The sequence below is a fragment of the Sinocyclocheilus rhinocerous genome, unplaced genomic scaffold (assembly GCF_001515625.1).
Source record: "Sinocyclocheilus rhinocerous isolate Xijiao unplaced genomic scaffold, SAMN03320098_v1.1 scaffold1201, whole genome shotgun sequence".
Lineage (NCBI taxonomy): Eukaryota > Metazoa > Chordata > Actinopteri > Cypriniformes > Cyprinidae > Sinocyclocheilus > Sinocyclocheilus rhinocerous.
Window position 1 is genome coordinate 876,421 of NW_015654059.1, and position 18,535 is coordinate 894,955.

At 34.9% G+C, this 18,535-nt stretch overlaps 1 protein-coding gene across 1 annotated transcript in view; it reads right to left on the bottom strand.

Moving 5' to 3' along the window:
* The window catches only part of LOC107716655 (carbohydrate sulfotransferase 8-like), a 58,863-nt gene that overhangs the window by 2,554 nt on the left and 37,774 nt on the right, over positions 1 to 18,535 (bottom strand). The window contains exon 3 of the mRNA XM_016523151.1: positions 1,124 to 1,164. Within this exon, the coding sequence (XP_016378637.1) occupies positions 1,124 to 1,164 (41 nt within the window). The remainder of the gene's footprint in view (positions 1 to 1,123; positions 1,165 to 18,535) is intronic.

The following is an 18,535-nucleotide window of genomic DNA, read 5'->3' on the forward strand; positions in this document are numbered from 1 at the left end:
ACAACCAATCACACACGAGTCTGTTGAGCTAATGAATGCAATGGCCAATCAGAGGCGTTCAGATGAGTCATCGCTGAAACACCAGTTGTTTTGTTCATTGTGCGTGCTCGTTGACTGAATTCTGCTCTCTCGCGAATTCCCTCATCATAAACAACAAACTGCTGATGTACGTATAATGTAAGTAGGAGATTCATTCATCAGCTTTACTGATTATAAGGGGAGTTTTTTGAGAGTGCTTAAACTCGTGCTAGACTGAAGTCAGTCATACTGTTCCTTGACAATGTAAATATTCTTTGCTCGCTTTCTCTGTATAATTTATTCGCTGTTTGAATAACTTTGGAAGGTACAGGTAATAAAACAATTAATTAATTACATCCATGAACATGATTCGGACATCTCTGGATGGTGAAAACGACATCTTCCATCGTTTCCCTCTGCTTCATAGCGTCATCAATCTTCGCCTTTGTTATTGTTTTGAAAATGCGACTAAATTTAGTGGCAAAAACGTACATATTGTGCCTTTACAAAAGGCAAATCATTGTTAATTAAATAAACTAGTGAGACTGTGAAAAGTGTATTTTAAGAGTTTAGTTTCTAAAAGTCCACAGGGCTATTTGAATAACTTTGGAAGGTACAGGTAATAAAACAATTAATTCATTACATCCATGAACATGATTCGGACATCTCTGGATGGTGAAAACGACATCTCCCATCGTTTCCCTCTCCTTCATAGCGTCATCAATCTTCGCCTTTGTTATCGTTTTGAAAATGCGACTAAAATTAGTGGCAAAAACGTACATATTGTGCCTTTACAAAAGGCAAATCATTGTTAATTAAATAAACTAGTGAGACTGTGAAAAGTGTATTTTAAGAGTTTAGTTTCTAAAAGTCCACAGGGCTAAAAGATGTAAAGTGCAGGCCATGTTTAAAAAAAATGTCAACACAGGAAAGAACTATTTTATTGGTTCTATAAATAGAAGGGAAGGTTGGGGTTTTAAAGTCTTGTCTCTCCAATGGCAGCCACCAAGTGGTGCCAATGCACAATAATTCCAGCGGCCGTAGCACACGATGTGAAGCAGGCACTTGTGTAAAACCCTGTGATCGTTCAGATGAATAGGCTTACCTTTCTTATGGTCTGTACTTGGGAGAATATGACCTTTGCACCTGAGGGAAAAGAAAGAGAGGGATCGTTAGGATGACATTTCAATCTTATACATTTTTACAACCCAAGTACCATGAAAGTGAACTTCTGGGTTCAGGAATTTTCAGTGAGCTGCTTACATTCAAAACGCAACCAACGAGAAGTTATACTGAAAGCCTCAGTCCACTCTAATGTGCTGAAACAAAGGAGCATATGGCTCAGTGAAGTGGTGTCCTTGCTTGTGTTTAGTTTAGAGAAAGGGCGGGTGGACAGAGGGAGGTTGACTCCTGTGGTTGACTGCTAATGTTTATGTGCCACTGCTTGCAGCAGCTCCAGATGGTCTCCCAGCAGCCTGACAAACATCATCTTGACATCAAAGGTTATTGTGAATGAACAGAAGTGTGTGTCCAAAGATATTCAGAAACATATTCGTTAGTATTCACTATGGGAAAAGTCTGAAGTCCAAAGTGTATGCCTTCTTAATGGGGAATGAGATTGGAAGATGGCCTGAGTCATACTGAATCAGACTCTGCAGCTCTGGCAGAGACGTCTCAATGCTTTGACACTGACCTATGGAAGGGCAGAGACTAGCATCGATTAGATGCCAAAGCCATGCATGATACTTTTGGTTGATAGATTCATTGCAGGCACTGCTCTGACATGGGTTTGAGAGTTAGAGCAGGTTATTTACAGGCTAGGAGAAGAGTTTGAGGAGATGCCTGTTTGTTAGTTTTTTTCCCCCCATCAAGGTTTTTTTCTACTGTAATCTGTTCATACATAAAAAAAAAAATCAACAATCTCAAGAACCATTTCCCACTATAAAGAACCTTTTATGCAATGGAAATGTTGTGGATGTTAAAGGTTCTTCATGGAACCATCAGTGGAACCTTTATTTTTAAGAGTGTATTTACTTTCTTAAAGGGGTGGTTCATTGCGATTTCACCTTTTTAACATTAGTGTCTAATGTTGCTGTTTGAGCATAAACAATATCTGCAAAGTTACGAAGTTCAATGCAAACGGAGATATCGTCTTTTAAAATTCTGGCAGTTTAATCGCGCATGTCCATGTACGGTTTGTTCATTTAACTCATTAGTTTACACCAGTGTTTCCTGCATATAAGAACAATGTCCGATTTGCAATTCCTTATAAACCTGTTCTTTCTAATAAGTCAGTTAGTTATACTCACAAGTTAATGGTTTGAATCAGACTCACTAAGATGAATCATTCAGAACCGTTATTGAGTTCACGACTGACTGACTGAACCATGCGTCATTTTTCAGTAAACCTGGAATTGTTAGTAACATTTGTCTGTTTTATATAAACTTCCTCTTCTCTATATCTCTATATATATATTTATATAGTATATAAACTAGGGGTGCACGTAAAAATCTATTCATATATGAATCGCGATTCTGTCTTCTAACGATTCTAATGGATTCACAAGTTTCAAAATCAATGTTCTAAAGCAGCGGTTCTCAATACTGTTCCTCGCGTTCCCTGCTCTGCACACGCTCTGCATCTCTCTCTCTCTCTCTCTCTCTTATACTCACAAGTTAATGGTTTGAATCAGACTCACTAAGATGAATCATTCAGAACCGTTATTGAGTTCACGACTGACTGACTGAACCATGCGTCATTTTTCAGTAAACCTGGAATTGTTAGTAACATTTGTCTGTTTTTTGACTTTGATATTGACAATATAATTAAAAATCAATCAGTTCCTGACTTACATTTGTCCTGTTTGATATTCTGTTTCATTCAGAAACCCATAATATTACATAAGTAAAATGGGTTGCAAAAAGCCTTAACCATAAAATTTTCTTAATTAGAAGTTTTTGACTGATTTATCAAAAGCCATCATATATTTCCCTACATTTATTTGTCTTCTCAAAGTTCTGGAAAACAATACAGTTCATTGCACTGGTGCATAAACCTACATCTAATCTGATGTGGAAGTTCGCTGTAATGAGAAAACCATATAGTGAAGGTTGTAGTTTCCCATAGATAACTGAGAGTATGAATTTCAAAGAGAATTTGCAAAATATTCATGGTGTTTCTTCTCTTTTATTCATAAATTCATAGAATCCTGCTGGTGAGCCTGTTTTATCCAGCACAATTTGTGTCACAATGCATTATACTTAATCTGGCCACAATACTGTGTGCTGTCGTATGTTAGTGTATACTAGCATAAGGTTCACCACATACCGTTGCCCTTTTAATCTAGCAAACTGTGTATAATTTGTGTCATATAACCAAGGACCCATTCATGCCTATAACTGAGAGATGCACATAAGAAACGTGTTAATCGTTTTTATGTTGTTTTTCGCATGGCAAAGTACATTTTCCCCACTGCAGATAAAAATAAAAAATTATTCAAGTCTAAAAATAAGGCGAATCACCCATGTATAAACCCATGTAAATTATTTGGCTAAAAATCAGTCATGAATTACTAAATGAACCATTTTTCCCAAAATGATGTGGGTCAGGGTAAGTGGTGCCAGTGGCTTAACTAATAGTGACAGTGAGCTTTTACCATAATACTATTAATTTTACAAATACTACAACAAAATGTTCGAAAATGTTTCAATACATTCAGATATTCTCAAAATTAACCTATTTCCTGGGTGGTTTATGAAAATGCATTATTTCAAATTTGTTATGCAAATTTATATGCAAATTTGTTAGTTTTTTCTCATTTCTGTTCATATTTTTATTTGAAATGTAAATTGTATAAAGACTTCCCAATTATTAATTTCTTTGAAAAGTCATATATAGCTCTGTTTAATAGATGTTTGGAATTTCTGTTGAGTGCAGACATCTCATTTAACTAAAAAGCTTATTATTCCTCAGTATTGCTCACTTACAAATGAAATTGCTACAATTCAGAGGTCTCAAAGTTCTGTTGTAAAGTTATAAAATTAATATCAAGCAGCACAGTATGAAAGATAAGATGAAAAGATACTATGATCTCGCACAGATACACAGACTTGTGCGTTGACCCAACTGCAAGCAATTCTCTTCATGCTCTATGGGTCTGCAAGATCTCTCACTTGAGTGGGAGGAGGTGAGACGGGGAGGAAAGGCGAAGGCAGGAGATATTGTGTGAAAGATAACAGACGATCCCTGTAAACAGCTAATGTCTTTGCCGCTATGCGTCTCCCTCCTGCTGCCACTGGCAGATCACTCAGGTCTATTAGATCAGAGTCTCGTCAGAGACGGCCGAACTAAACAACATGAGGTGAAGCTGCTGCACGGTGGGAGCTGGCAGTAATGGAGCACTGCAGACAGCCTCGCTCCCGATGACTTCACAGCTTATGAATAACTCAAATCCCGGGAAGAGAGCAGAAACATGGAACGAGGGACTCTCACTGGTCCCACTATCGTCTGATCTACTAGAACACTCTAGTACCCGCTTGTCTTTAGTAAAGTTATGTTTTTATAAAAGAAACTGAAAAAAAGAGTGTTGAGGGCCATTGTAACACGCTACTTGTAATGTTAACAAATGACTTTTTGGAAGTAATGTGTGGAGTGGTATTCTTTCTAGGAAAATCTAAAATGTAGAAATGTTGAAATATTTGGTGTCATTTTCCACTTTCTTGTCAATTAAAATGCTGTTTTCGGTAATTAAAATTAGATGTCATTTTAGTTTTAGTTAGTTTTCCATTTTAATTTAGTTAAAACTAACTAAACAAACTAAAATTAATAATTACATGGCAAAATTTCAAGCATATTTTATTAGAACAAGAAATCATAAAAATAGTAATCTGACAAAGTAAAAATGTAGTCTTACAATGGAGCTAACATGTTAACTATATTATAAAAATATATTTACAACTGTTTTAATGGAAAAGAAATGCAAAACCAGTGTTTAGTATTATTTGTACACTACTGTGGCATGTATTAATTTTTTATATATATTTTCAGTTTTTATTTTAATTGTAGTTTTAGTGATTTTGTTATTATGTTATATTTATTAGTGTTTGTTTTTTATATATAATTTTATTGAGTTTTTTATTTCAGTTTATTTTTCAGTAATTTTCAACTAAAACTTATGTTATTTGCAACATTTCTAATTTACATTTAAGTTTTTAAATATTTATATATACTGTAGATTACGGTGTATCTTATTTCACCTTCATTTCAATGAATGAAAACAAATTTTAATAGTTAAGTTAACAATAAAAACTTGTAAAGTTTCATAAAATGTAACATAATTAGTTACTTTTATTAGAAAAAAGTGCTATAATATAACTACTTTTAAAGATAACATTTCCAAACACTAGAAGCAGCTAACCATCATATGAAACAACATTTTGAGTTGTTTTATGCCACATACTATTGATATGCATTAAGATACTCCTTCACTGATGCTTGAGTGCAGCTGTATACATATAGAGTTATACAACAGACATCTGAAGAGGCAGAGAACAACAAAACCAAGCAGAGTTCCTGCCACATCTAATGCAGGAGCTCTTTGTTTACCGCAGTGCAGCTTTCCACAAAATCAAATCAATATGTCATAAACATGGTAACAGTCACCAGCAGGATGAGATGTTACTTATTTGACAGAGAAGCGCGGTTTATGCTCAAATAACAGCCGAGGGGGTCAAGGTTTGTCTGGTTAGCATGGTCCAGTTAGTCCCTGCAAGTAAACAGTGCACAAAATAAAAACGCAAAGAAAAAAATCATTTCAATTTCAAACATTTCATCATTATATACCTTACTTTCTAGATACTAATACATTGGACTGTTGTTTAACAGTTGGAGGGCAGCAAGGTATCATGTGTCCAACTACTAAGACCAATAATGAGGCAAAATTTAGTGGTACAGTACATAGCTGTCAACTTCTTCACTTTCACACTGTACGGTAATATATGTGGTTTCCTAATATTAGTCCTCTTCATAAGACTTAATGCAATGTGAATATCTCCCATCATTTTCACACAACTGATCTGTATGGCTATCTAACCTTGTTAGACTCCAGCAACAACTAAATCAGGAAGACTTTAGTGTATTGCCATTAATGATGGTAAGTAAGCCAAATGGTACATTAGAGATGAGTTAAATTCACGTTGAAATACAAGCTCAACTCGAGGCCATTTGGGATGCTCAGTTTCAACTGTCTATATAAGCAAAGATATGGCAAGAAAACAGCTTCTATCAGGTAACAAGGCAAGATGTGTTTATAAGAATGAAGAAAGGCTGCAGGTATGTGTCTGTGTATGAGTTGCATGTTAAGATGTATTTGCCAGACAGAGAGTGGGCGTATAAAGTGTGTATACTGTATGTGTGTTTCTTTCAAACAGCTTTAAAACTCAGAACTGAGGAAGAATTTCACCTTGCCTTGGAAGTATTTGTTGCCTGGCTGCAGAAATATGAATCAAAAAGTTAGTTATTACATAAAAAGGTATCACCTTTAATGTTGCAGGTTCAAAACTTTATACTCTCTATTTCAATATTTATGCTCTTTAACAAAGAAAAATATTTTTACTTGTACCTCACAAAAATGTGTTTTCATTAATATATATATATATATATATATATATATATATATATAACTCAGAATTAAAGCAGAAACGTGAGTCTTTATTTTTGTTAAAGCACTAACAGTCAAAAGTTTGTGGTCAGTAAGATTTTTAAAAAATGTTTTTGAAATGTTTTGAAAATGTTCTTTTATGTTCTATAAAGTCTTTTATGCTCACCAAGGCTGCATTTGACTAAAAAAATGCAGAAAAAACCCCAGCAATACTGTGAAATGTTATTACAATTTAAAAATGTAAAAACCTGCATTGCTTACGAGACATGTCGCCACAGCTGCTCGAGCGCGTAGAAAATCGCGGACAGCGTACAACTGGCTGAGGGCAGAAATATGCTAATATGGGACAGTCCATCAGTGGTCGTGGGCGGGGCCTGAGCAGTATGACATCATACTACTCAGAAAATGAAAACGGCTTTATAATTGAGACTTTTTAAGTTTAAGTTTTTGGGGATTAAAAAAAAGAGTGAATAGATTTTTATCATTGTAGGGTGGTTGTGTTCACACACTGCTAAGACATTAAGAATTTTGCATCTGATGTCCCATTTAAACAAATTTTAAATGAATTTAAAAACAAAATATTTTAAACAAAGAAAAGTTATGATGAAAAATGAAGAAGATACCTAATACTTCCATGAGTTTATTTGTTAATGAAGTGTAATGGATGTCTGTCTGATAAATCTTCAGGCAAGAGTCTGGAACGGACACTTCAAGTTGATTGTTTATGGAACTCTAAAGTGCATAAAGGATCACAACAATGTCTCTCTCTCTTTCTCTCACTATCTGAACAGACCGTGACATTCAACCGGACTGTCCACACATCAATATTTATACCTGGCAGTCAAAGGAAGAGTAAACACATCTCGCTGCCACTATCAAGAATGGGGCGAATGAATGAACTGCGTGAGAGGGAGGGAAAATGAGCCATTCGCAGTGAGATGGAAGGATTTAGTGAGTGCTGGGGTGATAGATTTCGTAATTGATTGGACAGAGGAACGGTTAGATGGCTATAAGGATGGATGACCTGATGGATATGGTTGTTAAGAATGTAGTTTGCAATTTGTGTCTGGCCATTTCCTGCTCAAATCCGGCCCATTTCCAGTCAAGTGTCCTTCTGCCGTCTGATGAACACGCTGCCGACTCTACATCCAATTATCGTCCCGCGGTGACACACACACACACACTCGCACGTTTATTTACAAATAGCCTACTTTTCAATATACGCACACTTTTCATCAATGCTGTTGTCCTTGACTAACCCGGACATTTTGGAAATGTGTAAAGAGTCTCATTTATTGTAAGCTGTTTACTTGTTTACTCCTGTTGTGTACCAGCGGGCCCCCTGGTGGCACAGCCGTCTAGTATTAGCTGCTGTGCTGTGTGTGTGTGGGTGTGTGTGTGTGTGTGTGATATCTGGCTCTCTCTGCATGAGCCTGCGCTCTTTCCAGAACTTCATTAGCTTGATTAACATTCATGTCCCACCTTCCTTCACCTCGTGCTGTCAGGTACTGACTTCTTAACTAACTTACACTCCACCTAGACCTGAGCGCTGGGAGTTTGTCTTGACATTGGTACTGTCTTTCAGCCCACTTCAAGCTAATGTGCACTTTAATACATATTTACTGGACCTTTATAACATTAAGGTGAGTATCAAATTTTCTGATTGATTTCGAATCGCAAACTTTTAATTTGATACATATGCACTATCGTTCAAAAGTTTCGGGTCAGTAAGAATTTAAAAAAAAGAATTTAATACTTATATTCAGCAAAGGGTGCATTACATTTATCAAAAGTGACAACAAAGCCATCTATAATGTTATATAAAAGATTTCTGTTTCAAATAAATGCTGTTCTTTTGAACTTTCTATTCATCAAAGAATCCTGAAAAAAGAAAGCATCACATTTTCTACTAAGATATTAAGCAGTACAACATTTTTAACATTGATAATATTAAGAAATGTTTCTTGGGCATCAAATCAGCATCTTAGAATGATTTCTGAAAGATCATGTGACACTGAAGACTGGAGTAATGGCTGCTGAAAAGTCAGCTTTGCCATCACATGAATAAAGTACATTTTAATATATTTAAAAAAAAAATTTTTAATTGCAATAATATTTCACTTACTTCAATTACTTCTTTAAAAAAATCTTGATTTTATACTTTTGACCGGTAGTATATAATTTAGTATTTTAATATTTATTTGATCACTGAAAGTAATGATAACTTTATTTTAGCTGCTCTGAATGATTCATTGAATCCATTCAGTAAAGGGATCCCTCATACTGATTACAATTTTTAAGTAATTCATTAAAAAGACTCATAAGAGTAATTTGTTCATGAATCGCGCTGTTTTTGATACACTCAAAAATAATCAAAAAGAGTCATTTGTTTGGTCACATTGTATATAACGGCATATAGCCTGTGAGGACAGCTCAATAATAAGAAGAGTTTCCTTGCCATTTGACAAATCTTCAATCTGTTCCTCATGCTAAGGTATCATATCACTTCAAAAGACTTGGAATACAGCGTACAAGTCGAATGCAACACTTTTATGATACTTCTATGGTGCTTTATGTAATTTTTGGAGGTTGACAGCATCTCTCCCCATTGTGTGGAAAAAAGCATCTCGGACATTCTGCTAAACTGTTTTTTGTGCTCCATGAAAGAAATCCATACATGTTCGAAGCAGAATTTTAATTTTCTAGGTGAACTACTTTTTAGAAAGCTACAAGGATGCCAGTTAAAAACATCAGAGAACAATAAACCAGTGACAAACCTGTGGTTTTCGAATCCTTAACAAGCAAACAAAGCTGAAAGTTGATTGTATCCTTCATGACAGTGAATCTGTCTCTGACTCACCTTACAGTTCTCACCAACACTGTTTCATCACCTTCAGCCCTCCCCATGACCTTTCCTGACCATTTGTCTCCTTGTTTCTTCCTATAGGTTGACTACAGTGAGAAGCTCACTCACGGAAATATTTTATTTACCAGGCTGTGCATTATTTACACTCAAATTTGTTTACGAACAACAGCTGTAGGGTTATAGGCCATATCCTTCCTTATATTACTTTTCCATAATAAAATAAATAAATGTATTTACACTAATGAGCCCACAAGATATAAAACTGATTTCCCCTCATTTTCTATTGTATACATTCTCCTGGTGACTTCCATTTATTTGTTATCTGCATCCAGAACACATACAGCATGTATAATTCACAGTGGAGTCACATGAAGGAGGAGCCAGTCAGCACACTGAAACACAACATGAATTCTGCTGGAGTCGATACCTCCAAGACCAACATCCAGAAAATGACCCCGAACAAGATCTGTGTGCAAAATAAATCCACCTCTCTAAAAGAAAAGGTGTTGTGTTGTAGGTAAAAATGTACCAAACAGCACAAAAAATGAAAACACTAACCAGCAAAAAATAATAATAATATTTAAACATTTATATGTTTTCCTACATTCTTTGGTTCATCAAGGTAAATGGTGGATCATTACATTTTCATTTGGATACTGGATGGTCAGTATGTACTATCATAACGGAGTTCTTTTAAAGTCCAATACACATCAACCTCGACGTATAACCTAGCTTTTGATTTTATGAGTCTTGAGAGCTACAATTGTTCCCAGAGGACGTCGTCTCCGCATCACCTTTGGTTTGCATGGATCAATTTTAATAAGTAATGAAAATGGATTATTTCATGATTGAAATCCACATCGCGCCACAAATAAGATGAGACTGAAGACTACTCTTGGCCAGGGTGAGAGAATTGAACATTTCTATGCCTGAGAAAGGGGCTGGTTTCCTCTGACCTTGAAGCATCTCATAAGGAAACAGTGAAATCTGGGCTGCAACATTGCAAAGCTATTCTATATTAACGCCAAAAACCTTTGCCTTCCCAATAAATGTCATAGCAGTAAAATGAAATCTTAAGCAACTTCCTTCTCTCTCTTGTAATGATATTGCACAGGATATTGCTGCATGCAGAGACACAAGGATTATTGTGTAGCGAGGTCTGCTGTATGCCGTGAATCACAGCAAGCTGAATATCAAGAGTCCAAAGTTCTTGTTCTCCCAAAACAGAAGACCAAAATAATGTAGACCTGAAAAATCTCCTGTCAAACACACTTGTCTGAAAAACAAACAATAGCACCTGTTACTGTCCTTTAAACACTATTAGGAAACCTTAATGCTGCAAAATCCCTTTGGAATGACAGACAAGCATCAATGAACGAAGAAATATCAAATTATTTTCAAATTATTAAATCTTTTTTATAAACTATGAATTATATTTAACATGTTAATTTAGGATATTTAATTAAAAAAAACAGCATTAAAAATTATACACTGTAAAATGTATTGCTGTGGACTGCAGGACAATATGGAAATAAAAAAAAACAATCTATTTGGTTATATTGATCATTTTTATATATTTTTTTTCAATGCTTTACTCATCTATTACATAATGTATTGTCTTAAAATATCTTCATCTGAGTTTTTTAATCAGCAAATATTAACATATGAGATTAATTTGATTAACTAATCAGCACATCATTTTTAATCAGCTGACAGACCTATTATTATATTTTTACATTTGTCCATTTTTCAATAGAGAACTGTAGAGAACAATAGAGAACTCAGCATTACAAACTGGTTCAATGCAAGGTCAGTCCAACTTGGGTACTTATTCATTTATGGTTTTTACAGTTAATTAAGACCTTGCAAGACTGGTCCAAATGGGGTATTAGATTATGGCACAAAAAAAAAAAAGAATAGTCACTGGGAAGAGATGCAACAGAGTGAAATCTTTATGCAGTAAATGATGCCTTTAGTTCGGCTGTAACAGACCTATTCAGCAGGGCGTAATTCAATCTGTGCATTTAAGCAGAACTTTGCTGACAACACTGCTACCAACTGCTGGCCGGTCATATATAATTTTTTTTTAGGCGACACTTTATGTATCTTTATCATTTAGAAGCCCTCATGATATTTACAAACTGGAAATATGGCCTTGGAAAATGTCTGCCTAAACATCCTTCCTAAACATCAAAATGTGCAGCTGCAGGAAACTGAGCAAGCCATATTTTTATTTCTGTTCTTAAAGATCCCCCCTTTATGCAGATTTAAAAAAAAGATTTTGAGGAAAAACAGTCTGGGATCTAAGAAGAAATCAGAGCTGGAAAGGTAATAATTGGGAATAATCTTCAGATGAATATTAAATATTTCAGACAGAATGAGAGACGCTGGTTGTCAAACATCATCAGTATTACAGAAAAGTTAGAAGGGTACTTATTCATTTATGGTTTTTACAGTTAATTAAGACCTTGCAAGACTGATCCAAATGGGGTATTAGATTATGGCACAAAAAAAAAAGAATAGTCACTGGGAAGAGATGCAACAGAGTGAAATCTTTATGCAGTAAATGAAGCCTTTAGTTCGGCTGTAACAGACCTATTCAGCGGGGCATAATTCAATCTGTGCATTTAAGCAGAACTTTGCTGACAACACTGCTACCAACTGCTGACCAGTCATATATAATTTTTTTTTAGGTGACACTTTATGTATCTTTATCATTTAGAAGCCCTCATGATATTTACAAACTGGAAATATGGCCTTGGAAAATGTCTGCCTAAACATCCTTCCTAAACATCAAAATGTGCAGCTGCAGGAAACTGAGCAAGCCATATTTTTATTTCTGTTCTTAAAGATCCCCCCTTTATGCAGATTTAAAAAAAAGATTTTGAGGAAAAACAGTCTGGGATCTAAGAAGAAATCAGAGCTGGAAAGGTAATAATTGGGAATAATCTTCAGATGAATATTAAATATTTCAGACAGAATGAGAGACGCTGGTTGTCAAACATCATCAGTATTACAGAAAAGTTAGAAATGAAGTCGTAACCCAACACTAATGATCTGCCTACTGTTGTCCTCACAGAGACACTCTTCATAAATCATACATCAGTCATATGACACCGTCTCATAAAACACCCCCGCTGAACATGTGCATGTGTGTGCATTCAGCCTTCAGCTTGGAGTGAGTTTATGATATTATTAAAAATGGTTTATGTGTTAAGCAAGAGTATTTTAAGAATGAGCAGCCCATTTTAACTGATCAAAGTAACCTAATTTTTAGAGTTTAGCAGAATTCAGTAATGTCACTGTCAAGGTGTGTGCAAGCTGTAAATAGCATATTTAACTGACAGAACAGATTTAAATCACAGACTTAATTGATTTTTAAGGGAACCTATTTTTAGCACAAGTCTATACTGTACATAATTTTACTTTACACATATACATACATAGTTTAATACATGTTACGCTGGATGTTGTGTACTATAGGCTATGGCAGTTTGATACGTTACAGAAAATATCTGATCAACATAAAGATCATTACCCAGAAGGTATCAAAATGATAGTGCTTCCAGCTAAAATACAAGTCGTCTATCAATAATATGTAATATAATCATCTTGTTTGAATCAGGAGAGAAATATGCACAATTCAAGCACTGTTTACAAGAGAAAACAGTCCAAAACATTTCTAAACAAATTTGTTGGTGGATTTTGATGTGAGAGGACAACGGGATGGACTTTTTCACTGGAGTTAAAAAAGCGTTATAATGAATTATTGATTTTTTTGGCCAGAAGTGACAGTTTAAAGTTAATGATGTATTAATGTCTTGATGTATTTCTTTCTTACCAGCATGAAGATTATCACTTCACAAGATGTTAATTGATTGACTGGAGTCGTGTGGATTACTTATGGATTACTGTGATGTTTTAATCAGCTGTTTGGACCCTCATTCTGACAGCACCCATTCAAACGGTTCAGGCTACAGTTGACTGCTGGCCATTATTTGATGTTGTCACGTGATATCGTAAGACAGGATGAAGTTATCTGAACCTGACTTCTGGTGAACTGATGCACTGGTCACTCTGATTGGAAATGAAATGGGGATGCCACCGATTTCAGAAATGGCTTGAAATTCAGAGCACATGCTGTCCACACAAGGATCCTAAGGGAACGAACGACAATGAATTCCCAGTAAAGGGATAGAGAGAAAAGAGAATGGAGGAAGGCTGAACACATCCTGCTGGACTCAAGGGGACCAAAAGGACAAATCATGCATAAAATAACCGCAGCACAAGCAGAGAACAACTTGATTGTTACATCACATTTTTACAAATGCAATATTATGAAATCCTGAGTCTAAGACATCATACAGTAATTTTTTTGGGGGGAAAAAAATCTCATTTAAAAAAGAAATATATATAATTTAGACTGACTGAACATTTTAAAAATCATGCTTCTTGTTCTTTAATGATTTGGGCAGTTACATCAGAAGCATGATTATTTTTCACCTCTCTTGTCTGAATAAAGCACTGATATTCATCTATCCCAGCATCTCCAGCTCCATTGTGGGGCAGCTGTTTTCCCAGCCACAGTTGAAACAGGGTCTACACTTTGATGGGTGAAAATAATTAAGTGCTTGTCACTAGAGAGTGGGTTGTGGCATACCACTCTAACACTGGGCCTACAGTAAATTAAATCTGGAAATGCCAAGTATCCAATTTCTTACTGTTGCCATTATGGTCACCCACCCATATCCATTTATCAATTTTATCCGGCAACGCCTCATTGCTGTACATCACACCACCGTCTGCAAGGAATCTATAAACAGCTTCAGTGCACAAACTTCTCGTAGGGAGATGGACTGTGTGGCTCTGAACACGGGGGGATAGACATGCGGAGACACAAACACAAATGCACTTGCGCATGGACAAACACAAATATACGCACCAATGCACATGGACAAACAAAGACAAGAGACAAAATGATCACACATACATACACTGTATGAAACTGAACACCTGCAACACAGCAGCCTCTGTTTAATATTTGTTTCCTTATCTGACAAAAAGATGCGTCATTCCCCTCACACTGTATAAAATAAACTAAAACTAAACAAGTTTTTACTAAAACTTGTTTTTACCTTAAAACAAGATATATTTACTTGAGAAGTAAAATCGCACAGGATATATTCTTGTTTGCAGAGTAGGACTGGATGATATGACCTAAATTTATATCAAGATATATTTCTGAATTTCGGTCTATAAAATATAATTCCGATATTGATATGAACAATATTAAAAAAAGCCTCAGAAAAATGGCCAAGAACACCCACAACGGATGTCTGTACCTACAAACTTCTGAAAAATGAAATTGCCAAGTCTATGAAACCTCCTCCTATAAAACTATATAATATTTTAGAAATAAAAACGGTGCAAATAAATTAATATTCACCTTTGTATTTAGCCTTCATACAAACAAGAAATGTGAAATAACCATCAAATAAACATAAGACTCTCAGACTCACCTTATTAATATTAATATCTTTACCTTTAATCTATAACAACAATCGCTGATTATTCTTACAGATTGAAACAAATATGCTTCAGCCAGGATAAAGAATATGAAAAGTGCTAAGAGTTGCTGCAGAAAACAGAAAAAAGTGTGAGCAACAACAAAAACTCATGTTGCTGGAGACAGGCTTATTGAAAATGCACATACTTCTCTGCCAGCAGGAGGCGCTTTTGGCACGGCAGAAATAAATCAATGTATGGGAAACACTGGTAATGTTTACTGAAATATCGGAAATGTGTTTAAAAATTATATCGCAATATATATTGATATTGAATTATTGTCCAGTATTCATTTGCATCAAGTATTTTTCTTATTACATTGCCAAAGTGTCTTCTATTAAGTATAAATATCAAATCATAAATCTTTTTTAGATTTTATCTTTTTTAGAATATATCTTTATGTTAAATGGCAACATTTCTTCTTTTAAGCATAAACCTAGACAAGACAAGTAATGCGCAGGGATGCTGCTTTCATCTAATTAGAGTAACGGCCATTAGTTAGTGAGAAATGACACCAAATTGTTTGAAATTTTACTGTCTTATTTGAAAGATTACAGTCTTTAGGGAGTCAGAAGCCTCAATAATGATGTGGGGGGAAAAAATATGTAGTGGTCACATGTTTACCATCAAATGAGAGCATCCATATCTTTTTTCTTCTTCAATTTAATTAGTGAAATCATTGACTGCAACACTCTTCTGCTGGATCCATTTATCCACAGTAATTTAAAATATGACATTTCGCTGACATTTATTTCTGGCTGCTGAGTCTTAAGTGAGTCTGCGTGCAACAAATTAATTAACGGTGGGGGACAATATGACAGGATTTCACAAATTTAGAATACATGTTGAATTTTCAAAGAGTTGTCAGTGACATAAAACCAAAGATCATACACTGACAGCACTTCCAGGACAATTTACCAGTTTCACTCATTATTGCACATGCTGTCTGCATTGTTTTAGCACAGATTCACTAAAGTAAGTAGCATTACCTTACTTTTCAGTGAAAACAAACCCATAAATAATAATAATAGCAACAACAACAATAGTAATAGTAATACTTGTTATTAATAATATCTATATTAATATTAATATATTGTTATTAATAATATCTATATTAATATTGACAATATTAATATTAACCCTCTGGTATTGTCCATTTAGGAGTCACACTCGTGTTGTTTATGGTCAAAACTGACCGGAGATCTTAATCGTATAATAATTTTATTTTTATGAAATGAATGCATCTCTCGTCTCAATAATGTTTTTTTTTTATATTTGTTATTTTAAGGGCAATTCTTGTTACTAAACAATATACATATCTAAATTAAGGACCATTTATTTCTATATAAAATATTTTTAAAATATTTTTTTTAAAACATGCATACTATTATACTATTTTTCAATTAATGCAGTATTTAAGCTTTTTTTTGTTTGTTTTTTGTTTTTGTTTACATAGCAAGTGCTGCAAAAGTCACCAAGTTTTGTGCCATTCCGATGAAGTTACGGTTTCTAAAAATTCAACAAAAAAAAAAATTCTATCTAAAATGACAACAGAGGGTTAATAATTGGGTGTATTTGCTCTGAGAAAAGCAACAATGACTTAATTTAAAAGTGGTTAAAAATGTCTATTTTACCACAAATAGCATTTGTTCAAAATGGATTGTGGGTTCAGTCAATAAGGTACAGGTTTTTGTACTGAAATACTTAATGCAAATTTTGGCACTGAATTACTTCACGCAAATTTTGGCACCACTGTGGCAAAAATGTTTTATTTGTATATGACAGTAAAAATGTCTATAAAAGTGTAAAAGCCTTGAAATTTATGCTCAACAAAATTAATACATGTTTGATCCTTTGCTAGTACTGAGTTCTGCTGCCTTCAAAGATCAAAGAGCCAATTTAGAGTTCACACAGAGGCCATCTCTGGGAGAAAAACGCCTGTGCCCCGGAACTCTGCCTGAACTACGTGTTGAGCGATGCTTCCTGTTCTGATGATGCAGAATCCCCAAGATAAAATAAAAGACTTACAGCTGAGCGCCTTCCTCCTGTCCATTATGATCTCCCTGATCCTGTTAGCCCACTGAACCATACTGGTTCCTTTATTGAAGGATTTGTATACTCTAAAATTATAGTGTGAGAAAAAGACTGATTATTCACACACATTTCAGTCTGTTTCCCACGCAAATCCACTGTATGACTCGTATAGACAACTTTTAAGTTACTTTTACAGTGCATTTGCATTCTGTTTGAAGTTTGAAGTTTAGTGTTTTTTGTTATTGGTAAATTGGCAAATTCCCCCTTGTGTGTTCTATTGAAGAAGAAAGTCATACAGGTTTGGAAAGACATGAGTGTGCATAAATGATGACAGAATTTTTATTTTTTGGATGAACAATTCCTTTAAAATATGTAGCTCATTCATTCTGAATAATGTCTTTATGTTAATTTTGGCATCACTTGAAATAACCTGTTGTTTTGTTGCTGCATTTTAGATGAACACATAATCAGCTTATGCTACACAACCCTATCGCTTCACACATGTTCTGGAGGTTTGATTTAATCAAAGCCTTGCAGAGACTGTTATTTTGTCCGGTAAAATTGATGGGAAAGTTATTGCGGGAGGAGACACTGTCAACACAGGTGTTTCGTTCATGATCTGACATTGATATTTGCATGCAATGCAGCTAGTCTCTAATATAGAAGCCTGAAGCTTCTCCTACCATGAATAAATGCTTCATCCACATGCCTGAGATGTACTTGTACAGCATCAGCATATTTCAGGCCTTGGAGAACTGCCGTGAGTTAATTCAGGCAAAATCATAATGAAGAAGCTCTAAGCTCAAAATTACACTGCCAGAGAGAGTCATTTCTATGTCTTAAAAGTGTCTTAAAAGAGATAAATACTCACAAGCTTTTATATTCTTAATACTGCATTGTTAATCATTTTGATCTTTTATTTAAAAAACCTTTCATTGGAGAATAAGAATTTAAAATGAGGGGAAATATCATTATGACATAAATGTTTTTCTCTAATACACATTGGCTCACAAGCTTTTATATTCTTATTTGGTGAGTCTCATAGAAACAGTAATTTTATTATTGCAATAGTAGTAATTAATTTAATTAAAAAAACTTCTGCAGTTACACTGTTACACCAATAGTTGGTGACAAGTCTTTATTGATGAGTAAATGAATCATTCACTCAAACGATTAAAACATTTAGTATATTTCATTGTACACATGGGGTACTTTTCAACCCTGTGTGCACCAAACCCATCTTGAGTGTTTGTTGCTAAAAGGTAGGGGTGCTCCGATCAGGATTTTTGAGGCCGATCGCCGATCACAGAAAGCAGTATCTGCCGATACCGATCACCGATACCGATCTTTTTAAAGCCTTCTTTTTATCATTTATAACTATTTATAGTTATAC